Genomic DNA, 18,695 nt, shown 5'->3' with positions numbered 1-18,695 from the left:
TTTTTATTTTCAATTTATGTTATTTTTAATTTCAATTACATTATTCAATATTAGATTTATTAAAAATTAAACTTCATAATTTTTTTAATATATTTTTTATAAATTTTTTTCAATCTTATAATCTAAATTGCAAGTTTAACATATTGACTTGATTTTTTTTCTTTTTATTATTAATTTTTTTCTCAAGTTTATTCCTAAACATTGATTTGATTAAAAAATAAACTTTATAATTTATATTGATTTGTTTTTTTATAAAAATATCTCAATTTCAAAACTTGAGTTATTTTTATATTTTTTAATTAATATTTTTTAAAAAATTTATTTTTCAACACTAGATCAATTAGATATTAAACTTTATAATTTATTTTAATTTACTTTATATTAGGTTATCTCAATTGTGGGTTTGACAAGTTAACCGAGTTGATTTAATTTTTAGTTCTTTTTCAAATTTATCATTTGAATTTATTAAAAATTAAAATTTATAATTTATTTTGATTTATTTTATATACTTTTTTATAGGGTTATTAGAATCTTATTTTGATTTACTTTATATAAAATTATTAGAACCTCATGATCTAACATGCAGATTAATTCAAGTTAATTTAAATTAATCAAATATATTTTTATTTTAATATTTATATTAAAAACATTTCAAATATATATTTTATTCCCGTTTATTTACTGAAAAATAGTTTCCTTTTGAGAAGTGAATTCTAGAAAAGTTAATTCCAGGAAAGTGAATTATTTTCTAATATTTAGTAGTGTAATGAAAAATAAGCTGGAAAACACAATCCAATACAATATTTAATTATGTAATGAAAAATAAGTTAGAAAATAACTTATGTTTTTCACAACTTCCAGAAAGTGTTTTTCAACCAACTTTTCTAAAAAAATATTTTTCTAAAAATCAAGCCAAATTTTTCTTTAACTAAATATTTTTTATTGATTAACTAATAACAAACAAATATAGAAAAATTTAAAAAAAAATAAAAAATAAACATAATTTTAAATTAAACTACATTATTTTTAAACTCATCACATCAAGTCAAACATATCACATCAACTCAATTTTCATATAATAATAAAAATATTAAAAAAAACATTAAAAATACCTAAATATTATTTCTACAGTAAAAAATAATTCAATCCAGCGTAGCTCTATTAAAAAATCTAGTACTATTCATGACAGCACTTCCTTGGACGAGAAAACGTAAGTCATCGATGTGGAATTAAAAGACAATTTTTTTTCAGACAACCCACGTACATCTAAGACTGTATAGCTTGTGCCGCTGTTAGGGAAAGGGTTCATCAGCATATTCAGCCCTACAATTTAAAATGTGACAGCAACAACCCAAAACTGTTCTCAATTGGAAAGCATTCTTACGAAATTTTTTTTTTGTTTTAATTAAATTTTTTAATAATTTTAGAATATTTTAATGTATTAATATTAAAACTGAATTTAAAAAAATAAAAAATAAAATACTATTTCAATACATGTTCAAATAAAAAATACACGATCACAATAACAAACAAGTTATTAATCCTCGTCTGCCGAATTGTTGTGTCTGCAACAACTTGAACAGTACTATTTATCGAAAGCATTTCATTTCGTTGAAAAGGCCTGTACAAAAATCAAGTATAAATAAATATTCTAAGGAAAGGAACAGAAAGATTGAAGTTATTTTACCATGCATCTGATATCTCTCTGCATTTCCATACTCGTGAAGCCACAGTAACTCATCCTCGTTCAAAATAGAGGGGCACTATCCTTTGCTCAGATTAGCAAGGTTGCAGATCCATTGCTTTCCTTAACTTCTCAAAGATTGTTCCTTGGTTCTTTCCCAAGGAGGCTAGTAGTGGCACCAAAATGTCAAGGATGCAGAGTGGCTTACTTTGGTTTTATATCATCATGAACTCACCGTCTGCTGCCCCTTTTTATCTCTTGCAAATTGTTATCCTGTTCTACTGTTTACTTGACGCAACTGAATTCTGCGGGGGTAGCAGAAGGATGGTTCTACTCACAACCTTGGCGAGCCTCCCAAATCTAGGCCCCACCGAGCATGGCTCTGCCCCCAGTTGAGGACTTGAACAACCGGAGCTGCCCATTATGGACCATATTTGGAGTAAAAAATATCCAGCAAGGACTGAGCAGATTGAGCCAATACCATGGATTCTTGATGATCCTCATAGGGATGTAAGTTTCAGTTAAGTAACAAGCTCAGGATTAAAAGGGAGGCTGAGAAATTTCTGATAAGCCAATACCCGTGAAACTCTTTTATGTTCTCAAGCACGCCTTTCTTCTTCACTACGTTGCAAGAGCTCCTCATAAGCCTTCATTGAATCAGCCATGAATCTTTCCATGGCTTCAAAAATGCATTGTAGGCTTCCCTGTAGACTACTATTACTAGTGTCACTTTGATATACAATGCTTCCAGTTACTGACAGACTATTACCATCCCCAGCAACCAGGACTATTTTCTTGTCTAATGCCTGAATCTCCTTTTGTATCTTCTGATCCTCTCTATCTAAGTTTCTGACTTTTCTCTCCAAATCCTTGTCTGTCACCAACCTCTGACGCATTTCTAGTTTGTCATTCTCCCGAAGTTGAAAAACACTCGTTGTAAAAATTCGCATGGCGTTCATTACTTCCTTCCCAGATATTCTATCCATAGCTTGTGCCCACTGATTACAAATAACAAACACCGGGGGCGCACCCATCCTACCAGGAGAGAAAGGAACTATGCCATCTGGAGTTTCTTCTGGTTCATATAAAAGACACTTAACAAGCCAGTTATTCAAGGCTCTCACATAACCTCTCTGGGCACCAATCCAACTAGAGAAACTAGAAGTCCAACTAAGAAGCTCATGCCCCAGCTGCAGTGTGACATCTAGATGATCATCACTGGGCTTTTCACCTGATCCAAGGGGACCTAAGCCTCTGGCTTCTCTAATTGCTTGGCACTGAATATGATGACATTCAAGCATACTCTTCCACATTCTGGTTAACCTGAAAAATTAAATGCAGAAAAACTGCTGTCAAGACTAAGGATAAGCATTAACAATTAACTTCTATTTAAGATCATATCAGCATGGTAATTGGAGTCCGGAAGTGCTCCACATCCAGAGAAGAAGAGGCTACTGTTATATATACATGCATAAGAAGAATTTTTAAAGGGATCGCTTGAAAGCCATTATAATAGGAGTAATATAAAAAGGTAACTCCATAAATAATCAAAGTTAAAATAGGAGCGAATCTCAACCGAGAGCTGATAAATTTGGTCCAAGAAGTTATTTGGCAGGTTCCTCCACGAAAACCTTCCAAGCTGTATGTGAATATTTTCTATCTTCAGTTTTGCACAAGCATCTGAGTAAAGCAAATTAAACTTGCTTACCCCAAACAAAGCTTAAATACCACCTTTCTGCCCCTTTTCAGAACAGATTAAGGACCCCCCACTCCTGTACTAACTTCCCTATGACAACTAATTCTAAACTTCCCCCTTCTGCACTGAATAAATGGGGCCTGCAATAGTAACTTAAAAAAACAATGATGGAGGACCACTGTTTATAGTCCATTGCATTAATATTTGCACTCAAAGAAACCGCTGCATTTCTGACTCTGTTTTTAAATTCTAATTCCACCATTCTGTTCAAACATATCTTTGTGAAGGATGTCCTTTGTTGCTCAATGTACAAGAAGCAGTCTTTCTTCAAATGTCATTGATTGCAAGTGTAGTGAATTGCCCACACTTTATCAAGGACTTTTGCTAGCTAGATCAAGTATCAATGGATTTCAGAACACATGCACATTGCCCTGTCTGTTTTATCAAACACTTGAGTATAAGAGCCAGAACACATTTTTCGTTAAAAAGCCTAGATTATGAATACTTCTTTCTCTGGTTTTGAAGAACACTAGCTAAGTTACAATAGGAACTCTCATACACTAAAAAGTCACCTACAAGTAAAGCTTGCCTCAACTAACTAGCATCCTATTGTGCCCCATACGCAAAATAAATCTTATTTACATATGGATATATATTACATAATTCAAACAAGAGCAATGAAATCCATACTGACATTGAAAATAAAATGGAAAAGAGTTATGAGTCCAGTTTGGTAATTAGCACATATACAAATGTGAGAATTGAGAGGTCAATAGTTAAGTGCACAGCAAATGGTAAGATGGGAAGCAGCTAAAAAGAAAATGGTTCTTAGAAAAAAGCACATATTAACATACCCTTGAATCAATTCATTTAGTTGAGGCCATAGCTCTTCATCCCTAATCTTGTTTATGGTAACCGATATCTTGTCTACAACTTGAATTGCCATCCTTATTTTTGTTGATAAACTCCTGATTAAATTTCGAGTTGCATCAACTTTATGAGCTTCAGCACCCCTCTCATCTAAACGCTTCAGCTTATGACACTTTTTCTCATGAGCCACCCGCATTTTCTCCTCAACCTGCAAAAGCACAAACTGTGAAGCTTCGAGTTCTTCAGCTTAAAGATAATTATTCACATAGATAAACAAAACACTAAGTACTGCAGTGCTGTAATTCCAGATTCCACTACATGCAGAATAATGCCAAAAGACCAAGTGGCATGCATCACAGGACATATTTAGCCATTTAACTATAAAATAGAACTTCCTGATATAGCAGTATGCTTACTGAAATGAAACATGATATTAGGCACAGAAATAGCATAGCTTGGTTGGTAAGTTCTGCTCTTCATTCCAATGAAGAGGTTATTCATGTGAAAAATGCTAAGAATTTACATCCAGGGGGGGTGGGGAAGAAAAGGTTAAGAGACTGTTTGTTTTGTAGAAAATATTTGTTAGGAAAATGTTTTCCTCCATTTTTCAGTGCAAAACAAACACTGGGAATCAAGTCCATAGAAAATATTTTTCAGTCGACTCCTGAATGGTGCCAATTTGGAGAGAAATATTATCATGCAGGTAAAATATTTTCCATGGCGCTACCAACTCATGATATTCACTGACACCACTAAAACCACCATCTTCTTGTGACCACCATTTTATAATCATCCCACTGTAAACTCCAACCACCACCACCACTGGCCACCATCTTATTATGAATATAACCACCATTTTATCACCATCCCACCATAACTCTAAAACATCATCACTACCACCACTACAACAACAACCATAACCACCTCACCCCCATCACCATTGCCACCACCACCTCTATTAACAATACAATTTTTCTCATCTTATTAAAATCATTCAAAAACCATGAATGAAAAATAATTTATTTCACAGGAAAATATTTTCCTTTATACATCCAAATAGTGGAAAATAACTTATTTTTCAAAAAAAATATTTTTCACAAAACAAGCACCCTAAATCTTTACCAACACTTGTAAGAAAATCATAGCAATTACCATGTCTCATCATTACTGGAAACACAGACAAATAAAATCATGTTTGGAAAATTCATCAGATCTCAATGAATGTACAATACATTGACAACATTTGAATTTGTCAATAAAGTCAGCAGCCTGAAGCAATTTAATCGGTATGATTCCCAGATAATGATAGCAAAGAATAATGCAAGACGCACCTTAACTTCTTGATAGAGTTTCTTCTCCCAAAGATATAGCTTTTGTAAGGTAGAAGAAAGATTTTTCGACCTCATCATCAATTCTTCATCAATCTCCAAGGAAGGGGGGCCAGCCACAGCACTTCCAGAAGTAGACGGCTGTGAAGATACTACAGATAATGGAGGAGTAACTCCTTGCAACATCTTGGAAACAGCTTCACAAAGATCCACAAAAACCCTTAAGAACTACGGTGTATTTATAAAAAAAAAAAAAAATCTTTACTTCAACATTTACAACAATAAATAAAGCACCAAAAGAAAAACAGCTCATACAGATCAAAATTATGAGCAATCTATTATCTTTTCACACCTACCATGTTTGCGCTGATATGGGAGCTTTCCGACTTCAAGCATCTTCGCAATCTCATTACCACACTCTGAAGCTCTCTCAAACTGAATCTTAATTTCCACAGCCACTTCCAGTGGTCCACCTCCTCGGCCCTTAAATCCAGCATTGCTTCGCTCCTCAGACCTCTCATTATCAACAATTTTCTTATCTACCACATGAACCTCATACGCTACTCTATCTTCCTCAGTAGCCACACTCGGCCTAGTTTGATAAAGCGAAGCAGAAGCCTCAGTATCACCTTCAACCTTACCATCCCCATCATCCATTACCGGCGACTGTGAAAAATTTTTAGCCCCATCCATATATTTTTTATCCACGTGAACTTCCTTCACAACCTCGTGTTGGTAATCCTCATCTTCCAAATCCGGAATCCCCTCCTCTTCTCTCAACTCCTTGGAGTCCCTACTTGGCGTGTACTGTGGATAATTCCTATCATAGCTCTCGAACAGATTCAAGAAATCCCAAGCTGAAGCTCCTGGAGGAGGAGGAGGAGGTGGTGGTGGCTTAGACGATGAAGGCACCTCCGGAGGAGGTGGAGATGAAGAAGATCCATACTGATTCTGAGACCCATTATAACCACCACCCCCACCACCATAATTTGGATATCCAGAATAACCATAAGGGTTCGAATTACTCATTGCATAACCGCTATTTGAGTAATTATTATAATAAGCAGGCGACGAAGATTCACCAAAATGAACAGTCTCGGAACTCACTGGCCTTTGCTCGTAAATAACAGACGGAGTAGCGCCTTTATTCTTCATATAATTCGTATGAAAAAACCTTCCGCCGCCGCCTGGATATGAATCTTGATCCATATTCATATAATCCGAGCTCATATACGGAATATGACCACCTCCACCATCACCACCACCACTCCCCTCGCCGTGACCATACAACGGAGAGGAGTTATCAGAACGATGAAGATGTAAAACATCATCATCGTCTTCATCATCACCATCCGAGTGAAAACGAAGATGAGAGCCCGAACTGGAATGAGAAAGATGATGACCTTTCTTCGGCGAACTCGATCCAACAACCTTTAAGTCTTCACTTTTTTTATTCGGAGGTAAATTCAGCTTAGGAGACATCGGACGGCCGCCGGCGGCGTCGGTAAAATTTCCCTTCTCAATAAAAACATATAACGAATTGCCAATTCTTTTTAACGAGTGGATATAAGCCACGTGAGCTTCTGCTAAAGCATACCGCTGGTGAATAGCTTCGTCGAGAAAAGCGCAACGGTCACGGCAAAGCGCAACGGCTGGTAGATCTTCTGGTTTCGAACTTGTACAGCCCATTCGAAACGTTAAAATGAACCTGCTGCTTTGGCTTCAAATAATAATAATCTTTATAAATCAATATTAATTCTTTTAATTATTATTATTATTAATTACAGTTGTCTTAGGCGTGGGAGGTGATAAAATATTTATAAATAGAGCACAGAGGGATGAATGTATTGATGGTGATGGAGGAAGAGTGTTTGGTTGGAGAGAAAATTATTGTTAGGGTTTCAGAAAGGGAGGAGGAAGAATCTTTTTGCCAGCGGGGAATGTGTCGTCGTTTGTATTGTAGCGGAAAGGTGGTGGGCGAGAGAGAGAGAGAGTGCAGACGGAGTGTGTGCAGTGTGGGCATTGTGGGTGGTGCGTGTATGCGTCGGTGTGAATTTTGTTTGTATTGTTACCTTTTTTTTATTTTATTTTATATTTAAGTGGAGATTATGTGATGTCCTGTTTTTAGTTAGTTAGTGTAGAAGGGATAGGGATGCTAAGAGAATTTTATGGATAAACTATGGTTTGGTCCTTGTAAATGTCACACTGTTTCATCTTGGTTCCTATATAGTTTAAAAGTTGTTATCAGTAGTCTCATGAGTTTCCAGTTGTCAAATAGTTAACTGCAACTAATATTTTTTCTAAAATCAAATTAAATATCTTTATATACAGTGGTAAATCTAAAGATATTGTTATAAGAAAAGGTTTGCATAAGCTAGATTTGAAGAGTAAGCAAAAATTACCAGTAAAAAGGCTGTATTTTAATTATTGGTAAACTAGAAAACTCATATTAAAACTTTTTAATCTACAGTAGCTGAAGTGGTACATCACCAGATGTACAAGGACTAAAATATAGTTTGACAACGTTCTTTTTTGGAGTTTGTTTTTGACGGAAAGTTTGACGCCAGTTGCCGCCATGACGTCCCTTTTCTTCCAGTCTTCAGTCTTATCATCGTGTATTTTGCTGTTACAAAAGTACCCTCGTGTAAAACCCGATAGAACGTTCTTGTTTTACTTCTCTTTTTTTTTTTTCACGTTTTAGCTAAGACGGTATGTAACAGTGAGATTCTTAGTCCTCCTAAAGATCAAAAAACTGATTAAATTAAAAAAAATATTAAATTATAAAAACTAATTAAACTAATTAAAATTTTAAAAAAATAACCAATTTAATTTAATTTTAATTTTATAAGTTTAAAATTAAAAAAATCAAACCGAATCTAAACAAAAAAAATTAAAAAAAATCTAGTCAAACTAAAAAAACAGAACCAAAACTAAAAAAGAGCTAGAACTAAAAAAACAAAACCAAACTAGAAAAAACTTAACCATGTTCATTTGAATAAATTTTTTAAATAAAAGCTAAACTGAAACAACTAGTTTGAACCAGTTTTGATTAAAAAGTTTTAATTTTTTTATTTTTTTATAAAAATTGAATCAAATCAAAAATAATTTTTTGTTTAAATTGATATGCTACTGCATATTTGCTTAAATTTTAATCATGAAAATGAAAATTTTTGTAACAGATATAATTTATTGAATTTTTTTGAGATGTTTTTTTAAAAAATAATTATTGAAATGATTCCCGGTATCTAACCATCACGGAACTTGACACACCCATTGTCTCATTTGATCTGAATTATGTGTTTTTTGTGGTGTGTTTTTTTAAAATAATATTTTTTTAATTTATTAATGGATATATGTTTTGCTGAGAAAAAATAGAGTGCAATGCGTTATATGAAAAACATTAAAAAAATCACATAATTTGATTTATCTATCATAAAGAAAAGGCGGTTTTATTTTATTTTTTCACATAAATTGTTTGTTTCCATGGTTAAGGGATTTGGCCAGTTTTTCTCGCAAGGAATTATCTTAGATATGTACCCAATTTTTTTAGTATTTTAGAACACAGTATAGGGTATTTGTTAAATCTAGCATTTTAATTTTTAATAATTTACAGATGGACATATTATAATAAATGAATGGAGGGAATTATATATTGGGAATATATATATATATTCCCATTTATTGCTGGGCCTCAAGACATGATATATGTGCTCGTAAGAATTAAAACCTCACCATGAAGGAGAACATCCAATTTGCCGACTAGTGTTTCGTACAAATAAAACAATTATGAACCCTCTGTTTTAGTAGAAAGATAATTAACTATTCAATTATAGTTCGAACTATATTTTATTCTGTAAATATTTTGAATATAAATTTTAAAAATAAATTCTATTAAAAATTAAATTTGTATCGTTAGTTTTGATAAAATAAAAAATTATTATTTTTTTGCTTTTGTCTACCTGTTTATTGCCAAAAGAAAAAAAATACTCAAGGGCTCACCAATTTATTATTTGCTTCCTTCCATAAGCTCAAGTTGGAGTTTTTAATATTTCTTTGACAATTATCATTACCTAAACACTCTTAAGTGGATTAATTCACGTGATACTATTTATATAAACAATGCAAGGTGAATTAGTTAATAGGTCACTCTTTATATAAACAGTGACTCTACTATTCAAAATTGTATTTCACTTGAAAAAATTTAATATTTAATATTATTCAATAACACTATATCAATTGGAAGAAAATTGTATAATGATGTAGTATTTATAAAATTTGATCGTAATATTAATTTTTTTGATAATATTTTACCTGATTTTGTTGCACGCTCAAAAAACTATAAAAATTACAGTCATTATCGGATGAGTAAATAAGCTAATGGAACAATTCAAGATATTTGATATAAAATATTATCTATTTAATGATATAATAGCTGTGGTTAAATTTATTAAAATATTATCTATTTAATGATATAATAGTTGTGGTTAAATTTATTATATTTAAACTCAAAATCATCAATATTAATATATATCTTTTTTAGTTATTTTATAACCTCAATTTGAACAGTATATTTAACCAAACATATTAAATTATTTTTTTATTTAATCTCAATTTCAATCACAGTTTTAACCAAATATATATAAATATCAAACCAACCTAAACCAAAAGTATTTTTTATAAAACAATTTTTTTTCAAATCACAACTACAAAAATTATCATAATACCAGAGACATTTTAGTTGGTCAGCAGATATGTTCCCCATACTTCTTCACAAGGGTGGAGAAAAAAAAATTGGCATATCAAAAGTGTCGGCCTAAAAATAATTAAGTTATTAGTTGAATGAAAATTTTAAATAATATAAAAATTAACAATAATAAATAAATTGAAAAACAAAATCCTAGCCTATCCAAACTATTTAATAAATCAATGCTAAACTAATAGAAACATAACCATAAAAAATAAAAAAGTTAAACTTTTAAAAAATAAAAAGATGGAAATACTAGCCTGGAAAAAAAATAAAAAAACTTAGGTAAACCCCAATAACCTTATTTAATTTTAAAAACTTGCAACGCGTTGAGTCATGGATCAAGGTTCAATAAAAAATTTTAATCATCATATAATTTAGTTTTAAATAATGAAATCGTTAAAAAAATATTATTCAAAAAATTTACAAAAAAAAACAAGATAACAAAAGAAATAAAAATAAAATCTCACAAAAAAGATTAAAAATAGGAGGGTGTATATATATATATATATATATATGACTAACTCAATAGAATCAACTCAAAAAAAAAAGAGGAAATAGGTTAAAAAAGGAGAGAATAAATTCAGACAAACTTCATAAATCATGTTTAATTTCTAAAATTTACAGCTTGTAAAATTCTAGACATGTGTTTAATTAAAAAACTTAAATCTTAATAAATTTAATTTTAAATAATAAAATCATCTAAAAATATTAATAAAAAACTCACAAAAAAATAGGGATGAGATTTGACAAAAAAAACTTGAGAAGCATAATTTTTTTAAAAAAAAGAAAAGATCCCAAATGAAATAAATTGCAATTAAAAAATAAGGATAAGATTTGAAATATTAAAAAATCATAGAAATGAAATAAAAAAAATATTTGTAATGTGATGGATTATTTATATATTAAAAAATAGTGGGGATGAGATAGAAAAAAGCAATTGAGAAATAACCTCATAGAATCAAAATGCAAAAAATAATAGTCGGATGATTTTGCAATGTGTAGTCTGAACAGTGTAAGGTTGTCCACATGCTAGTTACCATGCACACTCAAGCAGTTTTATTTTAATTATATTCAATAAAAAAAATTACAATAATATCACCAAGCAACCTTAAAAATTATATAAAAAATAATGATAAATGATGAAAAAAAACTCTTGGTGGGAGTTCAATTAATTTTATCTATAAGAGCATAAAGTAATTATATCATTCTAAAAAAGATAAAAAAACAAAAAAGTCCTCAAGTGTTAGATTATTTTATTTTATGATTAAATTATTAATTTTATTATATGTAATAATTTTTTTTATTAACATAACTCCATGCAATTAAAAAAAACAACTGTGTCTTTATGAAAAGACAATCCAACCCAGGGCTTTATACATTGTTTTTTTTTTAAGGATAAACTAGTAATCATATTATTATAATAAATAGTAATTTATATCTTAACGAACAATAACTTCCTTAAAAGATTTAGTTTAGAAGATTTAGCTTTTTTTTGTTAATATCACTAGAAGATTGTTGAAATTGTTAAGATATCATTTGGGAATGGCGTGTTTCTTTAAATTTTTAAATATTTTTTAATTTGAAATTAAATTTATTTTAGTATTTTTAGGTAGTTTTAACCTATTAACATCAAAAATAATTTTTAAAAAAATATAAAATATTATATTTATATATTTTTTAGTAAAAAACATTCGCAATCATACTCTCAAGCACCTTTGAAATAAAAAAATACAAGTAATTGTATTGTGATGCATATTAAAAATTTTAATTTAATTTTTATTTTTAATATCAACGTGTGTGTATAAAACACTTACCAAAAGAAATGCCTAAAATACATATTATCACGTGGAGATCGATGCCCGCCGTATTAGGAAAATGCGCCGGAGCCTTTTGACAGTGCTCCATTTTGTTGAATTCTCGATGTCGCTAAAAACATGCGGCCATGTGTTTGTTTGTATGGTAGTATCGTATTTTTTGCAAAACAAATTATGAAATTAAATTTATTTTAGTATTTTTAGGTAGTTTTAACCCATTAACATCAAAAATAATTTTTAAGAAAATAAAAAATATTATATTTATATATTTTTTAGTGAAAAACATTCGCAATCATACTCTCAAGCATCTTTGAAATAAAAAAGTACAAATAATTGTATTGTGATGCATATTAAAAATTTTAATTTAATTTTTATTTTTAATATCAACGTGGGTGTATAAAACACTTACCAAAAGAAATGCCTAAAATACATATTATCACGTGGAGATCGATGCCCGCCGTATTAGGAAAATGCGCCGGAGCCTTTTGACAGTGCTCCATTTTGTTGAATTCTCGATGTCGCTAAAAACATGCGGCCATGTGTTTGTTTGTATGGTAGTATCGTATTTTTTGCAAAACAAATTATGTTTTTAGTATTTTTATATTATTTTGATATATTAATATGAAAATATTTTAAAAAATAACAATTTTTATAATATTAAAAATTAAAAAAATTCTTTAAAACTTATTCAATATGTCTTATTAGATTTCCTCGTGTAAAAATATTCCTGGTACTCGAAAGATTCATAAGTAAAGATTTAATTTATTGAATTGTTAGGTTTGTTTTGTTTATATTTTTAAATAAAAATATTTTAAAAATTTATTGTTATTACAATATCAAAAATTAAAAAAATAATTATTTTAAGACTTATTAAATATATAGTGTAAAAATAGTCCTGGCGGTACGTAAAGGATTTTGAAAGATTTAGAATGGTAGGTAAAAATCTAAGTTATTGAATTGTTGGGTTTATTCCTGTGAATAATTTCTATCCAAACAATATTATTTTACTTTAAATTATTAATATTAATCTGACCAAGTTTTATTGGGTTAAGAACAACTTCACACTGAATTAATATTATTTTTAGTCAATTACAAAAATTACGGAGACCCAACGCATGACGCTTGTTTCTTAAGGTGGAAACCTGCAAACGCTTTTAAGAATTTCCATTTTTTTATAATAAAAATAATGGAGAAATAAATAAATTTATTATTTAAACTACGTTTTTTGTTATTTAAAAGGCTAGCCAAACAATACCAGTGTTTATTGGTTCGGGAAATTTATGGTTATTAACCTACATATCCTCATTTTATTGTAACAAAATCAACTTAAATGAATGGCTAGCAAATGAATATATTTTAGCCAAGGTTTACTTTCAATAATAAGTGAGTATTTGAAAATGTGGGTTAATTTGTATTTTTTTAAGTTAAAAATAATAATATTTTTATATTTTAGATTATTTTAATATGTTGATCTTAAAAATAATTAAAAAAAAACTAAAAATATATTAAAATAATTTTTAACTATTAATTCTTCTTCTTCTACATGTTTTAGTGGCAGTTTATTACGTAGAAGACTGGTAGAGAGTGTCATAGCTGTTTTTTTAAATATAAATATATTATCATATTTTTATTTTTTTATATGAATACGTTAAAATAATTTTAAATAAAAAATAAACTATATTATTATAAAACACGATTTAAAACACAATTCCAAAGAACTAGATATTTGCTCCCTGCCCATAGTATTTGTGTTGGCATCCTCAGCCCAAAAAGAGAGATCACGAGCCTTGCTTCCCAAGACATATTCTTCAACAATTCACTTCACTCAGAAGTGTCTCCAGACATCTCTTTATCAAATCCGATTTAACCTACCCGTTCAGAATTGATAATTCATTGATTAGAAATTAAATTGGCTCGGGTCAGCCTTAATTTTAAATAATCTTGAACACTAATTTCATCAAGTCAACTTTAACAATTTCTTTTATAAAAAAATTAATTTTTTATTAAAAAATCATTTTAATATTAAAACAAGTTAATCCAAGTCATCTCAATAATCTAGACCCACAATGCCATGTGTATTAGATCTCATGACCATGTCCTTTCAACCCATAAATCTAAATTTTAAAAGATTTAAGATTAGTGCTAATGACATTATTGTAAAAGATTTGATTTTAAAAAAAAAAAGTGACAAAGGAAATAATCAATCCGCCTCAGGGCTCCCAAACGGCCAATTGGGAGTTTCAGCTTCGAATCTCCCGGCCAAGAAAGGTTCGGCCGAAAGCCCTAATAGTCCCCCAACTTTTCTAGTGGTATAAATTGGTCCCTGGTAACCAATACCTAGCAATTAGCAGATAAGCTCTCATTGACGGGATCTGCTCAGAAAGAAATAAAAAAATAAAAATCATGAACGTACGTTGCTGAATTTAATATGAAGGCTGATATACAGAACAATATCTAACCTGCAATTTGCTGGTATAATAAGCTTAATTTAATGAATATAATACAATTAAGATGTAGGTGCAAGGCAAGGTAATGGAATATGCTCTCTTAATAAATTAACCTAGCTCCTCTCAGCCATGCATGACACTCTGCAAGTACCTTTCTTCTCTAGATTGGAGCTCAGCTCCACTTTATTTTTGCTTTCAACAAGGCAGTGGCAGCCATGATTGGGAGCATATTCTAAAGAGATATGGATGCAGCCTAGAGAGAGACCTGCCCTAGAACATTCAAAGACAAGCACACCTCCGATTTAACCAATTCCAGGCAACACTTTCTTCTGCTCAAAGCCCTTTGAATCGGAATGTTCAGATTCCTCCCCAGCAAGTGCATGCACGTGGGGAAGGTGCTGTCCGAGGGAGAAAAGAATCTAGGAGATGAGATCGACCTAATTATCTACCATGCATGGCAGTCCCAATTTGGAATGTTAATTTGAAATTGAGCTCCTGGTACTGTAGGAAATATGATATCCATGTGAGGAAAGTGATGTGCATTAAAATACTTTCGAAAAACTTTGTTATATAAAACGAAGAAAAGAGATCTTAATCAAGGAGAGGCCAAGGGGCACTTTCTCTTGCTCCAATCACCCTGTCAGTATAATCAAGGGCCACCTTCCCCGCTTCGAAAATTGTTATTTTAGAGGGTATCTTTAAAATATTTAAACCATGAATTTTTGTATTAATGTGCCCTTAAAGTGATGCATGACAATATCAATAAGGATGTATACTAAATAGTAAATGCAAGAAAAATAAACAAATAAACACAACAAACAAGATAGCAATAATAAGACAAAAGGCAAACCTTAATCCTAAAAGTCTCTGGCAAAGTCGTCATTCTATCACACCTGAACATCCCGACAACCTTCAAAATAAATCATTAAAAAGAATAGATTTTTGACATCTTATTCTTTGATGAGAAAATATCTTGTTTAAGGAGTTGCCACTTAATATTATGGTCACTAGGAACCCTAAGTGGTAAATAGAGATTCTATATTATAGGACTAATTACGTAAAATAAAAAATATTATCACCTCTTAAATGTCCTACCTGAAATATACCAAAATAAAAAATATTATCACCTCTTAAATATCCTACCTGAAATATACTGCATTGCTGGTTTTGTCTTAAATTACTAAGGATTTGTTTTGTTTTATTTTTATGGTTTACTTAAAATATTCATGATTATAGTATCAGTGAATATTCGACTATGAATATTTCCGACTTTGATATTAGTAAATATTACATAACCAAAGAAAATATGATATTCTTGACTTTGACACTAGTTAATAAATATGTAAAATGAATTGAAAACATAGCATACATACTTTTTTATTTTTATGAGGAAAAAAAAGACAGCTATGTAATATATACCGAATTCGCATTTCACAGTAAAAATCAACAAATTAAATATACAATGAAATCATAAAAAAAAGAAGCATGAGGGACTCATAAATAAATTCAAAAGGATCCATAAATTTTTCTGAAATTTCCTGATATCCAAAAAGACATGTTTGACTATATATCAAAACAAAAAAGAGGTGAAATAAAAGGGGTAAGGCATAATAGTGTGTTTAGCCAAACACACTCTTAGTAAAAAAAAACATTAGGCCAACTAGGCCTGAGGCCCAAACCCGGACCGACCATATATGGTTTTTTTTAGAAAAGGGATTAGACCCAGTGAAACCGACTTAGTCACTAGCCCGTGTTAATGACTGGTATGGGCATTGATGCATGGCATGCGTGAATTATTCATGCATGACATACGTGAATTATTCATGCATGCTTGCAACAGTGCCAATGTATAAATAAATACCTTTAAAACCATCAAGGTAAAATGTCAGAATTTTTTATCTCTTAAGATAAAGATATATAGATTTCATAGTATTAACTACTTAAAACTCAAGAATAAACATATTTATTCCTTGAATTTAAGACTCTTTTAAGTCATTTATTGTCTCAAAGTCATTTAATATATTTCCTATAAATATATTTATCATAACCCAATTATGGGTTATTTCCTAAAAATCACTTTTTTTTTCAAAATAAAATAAAATAAAATAAAGACTGACAACGTGGAGAAAGGAAGCTGAAAAATTAAGCAGCAATTTTGAAGCAAATTTTAAAGCCTAATTGTACCCCATTATGCCAAAAAAATAAAGAAAAATACAAATTCAAGGTCAAATTAAATAATTATTGGATAATTTTGCATAAAAATTAAGTTCAAGGATATAATTAAATTTTAATTATGTTTAAGAATTAATTTAGGTCCAATTAAAGGATATAATTAAGTGTAAGGACTTAATTATACTTCAAATTGGTCAAATTAATTTTATTTAGGGTTTAATTGGTGAAAACTTAAGTTTGGGAGCCTAATTTGAATTTAATTAAGAATATTAGAATTTTAAGAGATAAAATTTAATTTTTACCAAGTTAATTGATTGAAATTAGGGTAAAATCATAAGAAATTTAATGTTTTAGGGTCAATTAAGGGTCAAATTGATAAAATTCAAGCCAAAGACCAGTATGCAAAAAACACCAAACTATAGAACCTCAATTGATAAAAACTAGGGGTGAAATTAAAAAAATTAAAAGCTTAATGGTCAATTAGGGATTCAATTGAATAAATCTGAGACCAAGGATCATATTGCAAAAGGCGTGTAAATCTCAGACTCAAACAATAATTCATTAGGGGGTTAATCATTAAATCAAAAGTTTTTGATCAACTAGGATTTCTATTGAGACAAATTGAAAGCTTGAGGACTACATTGAACTTATGTGAAACCCCTAATTTAACTTTAAACGATGTTGTTTTGATGATTTAAATTGTCTTCTTCTTTTACTTGGAAAAAGTTGCCCATGTCACATATTTTACATATGTATTTAATGCATCTAACGCCCATTAAATTTTACAAGTCTTACATGCAAATGATCACCTACAATTTCTTTACAACATCATGTGAATCGTTCAGGCTGAATGACAACACAACGGCCTCAGCATTGGCCTAAATAGGCCAACTCATACAGTCATTTCCAGCAGATTTGATAACTCGTGATGCTTACTTTGAACTAACGGTTGGGATCCTTCTCAACTGAATTAAGAGCTAAAATTTTTCTCTAGTGTAGATAAAATTGTCCTATTTCATTTCTTATAAATAAAGGTGGATTCCATGGCTTGGGGGAGGAGAACATTAGGTTCAAAATTGGCCAAAAACCAGCCCTTTGCCCCCATTTCTGTAGTTTTTTGTCCCTCCCCCTTTGTGTCTGCCGTTCTAGCCACCAGCTCCACCACAGTTAGCTAACTTAACTACAATTTGCCACCTCCACACCTAAAACAACCACCATTTCTTCCTCTTTCTCACTTTTATAAAAGTCTTTCTTTTCTTCTCGTGAACGACTCCGGTCACCATTCCTCGCAAAAACGCCGCCAAAATCACCAGTTAAGCCTCTTGATCAAGATCGAGACTCCTGTTTCCAGGTGAGCCCCCTTCCTTTCTTTCTTTCTTCTTCTTCTTTCTAGTTCATTGCGTGAACAATAGGTGTGAATTATAATTCACGTCCTATTGTTCATGCAGGGCGTGAATTTTATATATATATATATATCATTTTGAAAAAATTGTGATTTTATTAAATATTTTTCTACTGATTTTTTATAATATCGGATTGTATATTTATATTATAAAATATAAATCCGGTATTAAAATACCTGGTATTCTCTGAAATATTTCAAAAAAAATTAAAATATTTTCAAAAAAAATCTCTCTAAAACTTTTAAATTAATTTCTCTTTTTAAAAACAAAAAAATATTTTGTTTTCACGTATACGGCCAGAAAAATATTTTGTTTTCATGTATACGGCCAGATCTTAAAAATTTTTCAAGCATATTTTCATTAAAAAATTACATCTTTTTCATGTTTTGAAAATCCAAAAAATAAATATCATAACCGATTTATGATCATCCATTAGGGTTTGATCAAAATATCAAAAGCTTTTTTTCAATTTTTTTAGGGTTCAAATATAAACTTTAATATCTGTGAAGTGTAAAATTACACGATAAAATACAT

At 30.3% G+C, this 18,695-nt stretch overlaps 1 protein-coding gene across 2 annotated transcripts; it reads right to left on the bottom strand.

Moving 5' to 3' along the window:
• Window positions 1-1,464: 1,464 nt before the first annotated feature.
• On the bottom strand, window positions 1,465-7,663 carry LOC105140944 (uncharacterized). Of its 2 annotated transcripts, XR_845276.1 has the most exons (5): window positions 5,935-7,663; window positions 5,582-5,775; window positions 4,235-4,458; window positions 1,688-3,007; window positions 1,465-1,621 (listed from the first exon to the last, which is right to left on the bottom strand). XR_845276.1 is itself a non-coding variant. In XM_011047992.1 (4 exons), the coding sequence occupies exons 1-4, from the start codon at window positions 7,265-7,267 to the stop codon at window positions 2,284-2,286; spliced, it is 2,475 nt and encodes an 824-aa protein (XP_011046294.1). In that variant the 5' UTR covers window positions 7,268-7,663; the 3' UTR covers window positions 1,469-2,283. The 2 variants fall into 2 exon arrangements, 1 of the variants encoding a protein (XP_011046294.1); XM_011047992.1 differs by having other exon boundaries at window positions 1,469-3,007.
• Between the last annotated feature and the right edge of the window lie 11,032 nt (window positions 7,664-18,695).

The sequence above is a fragment of the Populus euphratica genome, unplaced genomic scaffold (genome assembly GCF_000495115.2).
Source record: "Populus euphratica unplaced genomic scaffold, PopEup_1.0 scaffold136.1, whole genome shotgun sequence".
In the NCBI taxonomy this organism is placed as follows: domain Eukaryota; kingdom Viridiplantae; phylum Streptophyta; class Magnoliopsida; order Malpighiales; family Salicaceae; genus Populus; species Populus euphratica.
Note: the sequence above shows the minus strand (reverse complement) of the source record. Positions and strands in the feature narration are given on the sequence as shown.

What these genes read in the sequence shown, in the direction of transcription:
- LOC105140944 (XM_011047992.1), bottom strand. Translation starts at nt 7,267, where the DNA reads ATGGGCTGTACAAGTTCGAAACCAGAAGATCTACCAGCCGTTGCGCTT. An exon ending in CCCATATCAGCGCAAACATG is followed by an intron (nt 5,776 to 5,934) that starts GTAGGTGTGAAA and finishes ATCTTTGTGAAG; the next exon opens with CTGTTTCCAAGATGTTGCAA. An exon ending in AACTCTATCAAGAAGTTAAG is followed by an intron (nt 4,459 to 5,581) that starts GTGCGTCTTGCA and finishes GTGCTTTTGCAG; the next exon opens with GTTGAGGAGAAAATGCGGGT.